At 46.2% G+C, this 6,818-nt stretch overlaps 1 protein-coding gene across 1 annotated transcript; it reads left to right on the top strand.

Moving 5' to 3' along the window:
- Window positions 1-320: 320 nt before the first annotated feature.
- LOC135161492 (uncharacterized) lies at window positions 321-1,130 on the top strand. Its single transcript, XM_064119096.1, has 3 exons — window positions 321-408; window positions 478-571; window positions 614-1,130. Exons 1-3 carry the CDS (start codon window positions 321-323, stop codon window positions 1,128-1,130), a joined length of 699 nt encoding a protein of 232 aa, XP_063975166.1.
- The last annotated feature ends 5,688 nt before the right edge of the window (window positions 1,131-6,818 follow it).

The raw sequence follows: 6,818 nt of genomic DNA, 5'->3' as shown, positions 1-6,818 counted from the left end.
AACGATGATTTTCGGCGTATGGAAAATTCTCGTTAGGTGAACCTTCGAGAACATTCCATAGCATTACCTCAGTATCGATAGCCAGCCTGCGGAACCAAAACAAACGCGCCAAGGCCACCTCACGACACTTCAAAGCAGTGCCCGGAGAACAGTGAATTTTTGCCTAATCCGTTTTCGACAACAACACTCCTAAATCGATAATTCCGCGTGTGTATTACCAAGTGCCGTCAGCTGAGTGCCGACACATTGCTGAGCACCCTATAGACGCTGTGCTGTGTTGGTGAATTTAATACGGACTCACAACGCCCGATTATTCCACGATGCCCGTTGATCCAGTCACAGGTCTCCCGACACCTGCGACGGGAGTGTCAACGATTGTCACTGCTGACCTCAAAGCACCACCATTCAGCACGGAAAAGCCTGCCCTTTGGTTCGCCCAGCTGGAAGCTTAATTCAGGAACCGTGGTATCGTCACAGAAACTGATAAATACTACCGAACTATTCCTCTAATTGATACTCGCTCTGCATCGGAAGTGGAGGATTTAATTATCAATCCACCCACAGAGATACCGTACCAAAAATTTGAATCTGCCTTAATATCATCTTTTTCTAGATCCCGGGAGGCAAATCTCCTCCAACTGCTCGATCGCGAGAGCATTGGAGATCGCACTCCTTCGCAGTACCTTCGTTATCTACGAAGCCTGGTGCCAGATATCGACGAAGAAGTTCTAAGGACTCGCTGGATTTCACATCTGCCAGAGCAAACCAAGGTCTGCTTGATAATCCAGAAGAACGCCTCAGTCACCGAACTGGGAGAACTTGCGGACAAACTACACGAGGTCTTTCAGCCCACAGTTACCGCAATCTCAGGCCCGAATCTGGAGCACCAGATTGCCGAACTGACTAAGCAGGTGGCCGCGCTTTCTTCCGGCCGGTCACGGCCGAGTCGCTCGCCATTCCGCACCTCACCCGACTCTCGCAAAAGGCGAGGTAGTCGATCTCGATCCAGGAAAGTATCAAAAAAATTCGAAACGTGTTGGTATCATTTCGCTTATGGCGACAAAGCACGCTCTTGTTTACCAGGATGTAAGTTTCAGGGAAAAGGCCAGGAGAATCAACAGAGGCGGTAGTTGGTTCCCCTATTTCAAACCGCCGTTTCGTCGACGATACAGCCAGCCGTCAGAGATTTCTCATCGACTCGGGCTCAGACGTTTCCGTCCTTCCACATAATCGACGACCTTCTCTCCGAAGGATCCCTTATCAACTCTTTGCAGCAAACGGCTCGGTGATTAACACCTACGGCGACGCAGTCCTCACATTGAATTTAAAACTGCGCCATGACTTCACTTGGCGATTTCTGGTCGCCGACGTTACCCATCCGATCTTGGGCGCCGACTTCCTCAGCCATTTCGGTCTCGCCGTCGACCTTAAAAACAAACGCCTCATCGATACTGTAACGGACATGTCGACACCGGGTAAGACGACGGAAAACCAAACCGTAGCATCTATTAAAGTGCTTCAGCAACACGATGATTCACCGTACCTGAAGCTACTTCAAGAATATGCGTCTATAACGAAACCTGACGGAGCCTTCTCCAGAGCTAAACATTCGACAGTCCACCACATCAGAACGACAGATGGACCCCCAGTATCGAGTAACGCTCGTAGATTAGCACCTGATAAACTCGCTGTAGCTCAGAAATGTTTCCAAGATATGCTAAATTTAGGAATTGCTCGTCGTTCCCAAGGGTCCTGGTCATCTCCTTTACCCCTCGCACCGAAGGCGACAGGGGATGTACGACCATGCGGAGATTACCGCCGACTCAACGACAGGACCATTCCAGACAGATACCCAATTCGACGCCTAGATGACTTTGCTGCAACGCTCCACGGGAAAACAATATTTTCCACAGTCGATTTAGTCAGAGCGTTTAATCAGATACCTGTGGCAACTCGAGACATCGAGAAGACAGCCATCATTACGTTTGGGTTATTCGAATTCCCAGTAATGACATTTGGTCTCCGCAATGCAGCTCAGTCGTTCCAACGTTTCATGGACGAAGTCACGAGAGACCTGTCATACGCCTTCCCATACATCGACGACGTGTTAATCGCCTCGCGCAACGAGGAAGAGCATCTTCAACACCTGAAGACACTTTTCGACAGATTCCAAGAACATGGACTCGTCATCAACGCCGCGAAGTCGACATTTGGGAAGCCAGAAGTGAAGTTTTTGGGTCATCTCATCAATGCGCAAGGGATTAAACCACTACCCGAGAAAGTAGAGATGCTATTGAATTTCCCTCAGCCAAATAACATCAAACAGCTGCGTCGATTCATGGGCATGATAAATTTCTACCGCAACTTCATTAAAGGCCGTGCACAACTCCTCGCATCCCTGAATCAACTGACGAGTGGTAACGTCAAGGGTAGTACACTCATCGACTGGACACCACAGCTCAACGAGGCTTTCACGAAATCGAAGGAAGCCTTAGCCAATGTCGCGCTCCTCGCGCATCCTGACACTAGCGCCGAGTGGGCAATATTCACCGACGCTTCAGATCATGTCGCCGGAGCAGTTCTGCAGCAACGTCGTCAAGAGGGTTGGCAACCATTAGCCTTCTACAGCAAGAAGTTCGCCCCTAATGTCAGCAAGTTATCGACATATGATAGGGAACTTCACGCTATTTATGAAGCTATTCGCCATTTTCGATACATTTTTGAAGGACGACATGTCGAAATCCACACAGATCACAAGCCGCTAACGCACGCTTTCCAGCAACAACCTGACAGAGCCACTCCCTGGCGATTTCATCGATTAAACTTTATCAGCAATTTTACCACTGATATTCGACATATCGCCGGTGATGAAAATGTCGTCGCCGATTCTTTATCACGACTAGAATCGATTTCAACGGCCGTCACCATACAACAAGTAGCTGAGGCGCAACACTCCGATCCTGAGCTGGGAAATATCCTACGAGGAAATCACCCGGTTTCAACTCTAAACCTTCATAAAATTCGTTTCCCGGACACCGAGGTGGAACTGTACGTCGACGTCTCGTCGAGTTCAGCACGTCCTTACGTCGCACAGCAATTGAGAAAACAAGTTTTCAACTCGCTTCATTCTCTTGCGCACCCAGGACATAAAGCTTCCTTAAAGCTCATCGCTCAACGCTACGTATGGCCTTATATGAATCGCGACTGCCGCGAGTGGGCCAGAGCATGCATAGAGTGCCAAAAATGTAAGATAACTAGGCACCAGTCAGCTCCAATCGCTCATTTCGAACTTCCGTCTCAGAGATTCGAACACATACACATCGACATCGTCTCATTACCCCTGTCCAGAGGACACCGCAAATGCCTCACAATCATCGACAGGTTTACTCGTTTTCCCGAGGCAGTGCCACTGGAAACGGCATCTACGGAGAACATTGCCCGAGCACTATTACTGCACTGGATTTGCCGATATGGTGTGCCACTACAAATCACATCCGACCGAGGAGGACAATTCGAATCAGATCTCTTCAGACAGCTAAATGATCTACTAGGAACTAAACACCTCGTGACGACACCTTACCATCCACAAGCAAATGGCCTCGTCGAACGCCTCCATAGGCAGCTCAAGGCTGCACTACTGTGTCACAATGACACATGGGTCGCACCATCGAATAAACCGCTCCGCGCCGGAGAACTCGTCCAGAACTTGAGAAACCACTTCAACAACCTAGCCCCAGAACAAACATCAAGACAAGGACATCGTTCAATTTTCAAATTCAAGGACTTGAACGCCGCCAGCCATGTCTTCATTCGCCAAGGCCAAATCCAAGCAAGTTTCTCCAAGCCATACTCTGGACCACATCGTGTAGTCGAACGTCACGAAAAATACTTCATTGTCCAAATCCGCGATAAAACAATCGCAATCTCAATCGACAATTTGAAACCGGCATACCTCATGGATGAAGATATCAACCACACAGCAGAAGTACCTGAACAGATTGAGTCTCAACCAACAGCAGGAACAAGCTCATCGTCTACACCACCTAATCGAACCCGGAGACGAGTGCATTTCAGCGACAATTAATTCTTTCTTGTCTAATAGGCAAACACACCTATTTTTTTCTCTGTTTCAGCCAGTAATCTTTCTCAAAGCAAGGGAGGCATGTGGTATCCTACCACATCCACACCAACGACGAGAAATTAAGACGAAGTTATTATTCGGCCCCTTTCGCCTATTGTCGTACACCGATACACTAACACTCGACCCGAATTATTATCGCGCCTGACCAGCAGCAGATTGAGTAGTCTAAATTTAACCTTTGATTTGTATACATCTTTTCACGTAATAAATTTATCTTCGATAAATATTTAATAATTGATAGTTGAGGTAGCTAAATACCCAACTCACTTCATATATACCTGACTCCCAATTCCTAACGATCTATTGGCCTGTCACCTTTTGTAGCTCTTTGTTGCGACTAACGCCTTTGATGCCACTCTTCAATGCTTCTCGATTGTTAAATCTAGTTCTGTTATAAATTTTAACTCTTATCATGAATTCCATAACTGTTATACGATGGCTACAGCACGGATGATTCTGATCAAACCAGTCTGGGGCAGTCAGTTGAAGGGATTTAATTATATCTCCAGCAATGCTTTTAAGTACCTATGTTGATGCCCAGTGCTTCTTCCAAATGTTATCAAAGGCTCGCAGTTGCAACTGGACGATCTTCGTAAAACGATCAGTAGGACGAGTGAGTTTGGTAACTGGTGGAGCATCTTCGTCAACGTTTTCGTACGCGCGGAATTCGATGTACAGCTCACTTACACAGCGAGCGTCCATAGGTGACTTAGTCATATCTACCTTGCATGACTGACACTTCCCCACAGTTTTAAAAGCTATATAGCCGGCGAAGAAGGCGACTGCGTTCACTTCATAAAATGACATTGGCTCTTCAGCTGTGTCATTTCCGTCTCGATTATGTTCCAAGGTGAAAATGATTTCGGCAGCCTCAGAGATTCCCTCCCGATTCTTATCTTTATCCTCATCGTTCATTTTACGTGAATGGTTCGTAGATACTGATGGATCAGTAAAGGCTGTTGAAATACACGTGGCCTTCGGCCCTACAAGAAACTCGTTACCTTCGCATGAAACATTCCCTTTTTCTCCAATGTTGACATCGTTCATGGCCAAAACATGCCTTGTGGAGAGTCGTACCATTCGCGCTCTTGGATTTTGGCAATTACCGTTTCGAGCACGAAGAAGTCCAAATCAATGTTCCGTCCCATCTTGATTGCCTCGTGCAGTTGCGAACTTGAAGTTTGGATATTCCTGGGACACTGAGTTGTAGACTCCTAGGAGAGCATTGCCAGTTAGTTGCAAACCGTAAAAACTAGGCAGAATTGTAAAACCTCTTTTCTGAGGGATCCTACACGTTTTGGACCATTGAATCATGTCCTGAGTGAGTTCTTCTATTTGGGGATTATCCGAAGACAATGGTCTTCTATTGGGATTTCGATCGATCATGCCCATAGAGTTACATGCATCAATAATGTTATTCATTTTTTCCACAAATTGAGCTGTAGCCTCCCACGTGCTTGATACGAAGTTGTGTCCCGCTGCAGTCTTCGTCGAATAAGCCCACAACCGAATTGCTTGAGCGTATCTAGCTCCGAAGATTTGAAACGCTCGTTTGACATTCATTGACTGAAAATTATTGGGAGCCATATGAATATCAGAAATATGACTCAGGAGATTGGATGTCCCCAAAGTTTTGTCGAACAGTAGTAGTAAGTGGGCACGATTGGCGAATTTATTCCAGGAATCGTCCCCCTTCCCCCCTTTTTCCAGACGTGTCCGAACACGTTTTCCCCATTGTCCTTTGAGGAGGACGTCGCCGCTCTGGGGCCCCCTGGGGTGAGGGTCCCTAAAAGAATGTCTTTGTTCTACAGGAAGTGGGTGGTAAGGGTCACGTGATTCAAAAGGGGAGTGGGGGGGAATTGGGCGACGTGGGAAATGTGGGTATATATGTGGAAAATGAAATAAATATATAATACATAATTTATTGAGTATATAAATCATTTATTCAGAAATTATACTTATATGAGGGGTGGTACATAAGATGGGGGATTTAAAAAACAGTAGTCATCAAAATTATTATTATTATTATTATTATTATTAAATTAATGCAAACGGAATATATTTTTTAAAGACCGTTGGTTACATTGCAAACTACCTTTACCAGACAAGTTCTGAAAGGTTTACTTAAATTCCTACGATTACAATTGTGTTTTTGAATGATTTTGTTGAACATTTTCATAACAATGCGATCGTTACGTTTTGTGTCTGAAGTAAATAGTTTATGAAAGGACTGTAAAGACCGATCATTGAACAACCAGTGAAGCACAGCAATGCAGTACTGCCCACAAACATCAGACGATATATCTTGGAGTCTTCTCTGGCTCCATTCATAAACATTGCAATTTCGCGTGAGGCGCTGAGAGATTCTTGTATCGAAGGGTGGCATTCCGAAGCTGTCGAAATAGATTCCTTGCCTATTTGAACCGAGGTAAACGGCAACCCAGTGACTTCCTGCCTGATTGTGGTTGTCGGTGTTGATGATGATAGCACAGGGCGGGGGCCATGTCCATGGGACACGGTCGGCAGGGTAGACACCTCCAATGCGGTAATACCTCCAGGAGCTGAAGTGTATTCATAGAACGACGGTAATCCGGGAAATTAGCGTGGGTCTCGTTCAGCAGGCTGTGTGCAACTAATGCAATCTTATGCTGTGCGTCCATTAAGTAGTCTTCCATTT

This window comes from Diachasmimorpha longicaudata, chromosome 4, assembly GCF_034640455.1.
Source record: "Diachasmimorpha longicaudata isolate KC_UGA_2023 chromosome 4, iyDiaLong2, whole genome shotgun sequence".
Classification (NCBI taxonomy): domain Eukaryota; kingdom Metazoa; phylum Arthropoda; class Insecta; order Hymenoptera; family Braconidae; genus Diachasmimorpha; species Diachasmimorpha longicaudata.
Note: the sequence above shows the minus strand (reverse complement) of the source record. Positions and strands in the feature narration are given on the sequence as shown.

Coding starts and splice junctions, on each gene's coding strand:
- LOC135161492 (XM_064119096.1), top strand. CDS start 321: ATGCCCGTTGATCCAGTCACAGGTCTCCCGACACCTGCGACGGGAGTG. Junction 409..477: donor CCTCAAAGCACCACCATTCA/GCACGGAAAAGC, acceptor GTATCGTCACAG/AAACTGATAAATACTACCGA. Junction 572..613: donor AATCCACCCACAGAGATACC/GTACCAAAAATT, acceptor ATCTTTTTCTAG/ATCCCGGGAGGCAAATCTCC.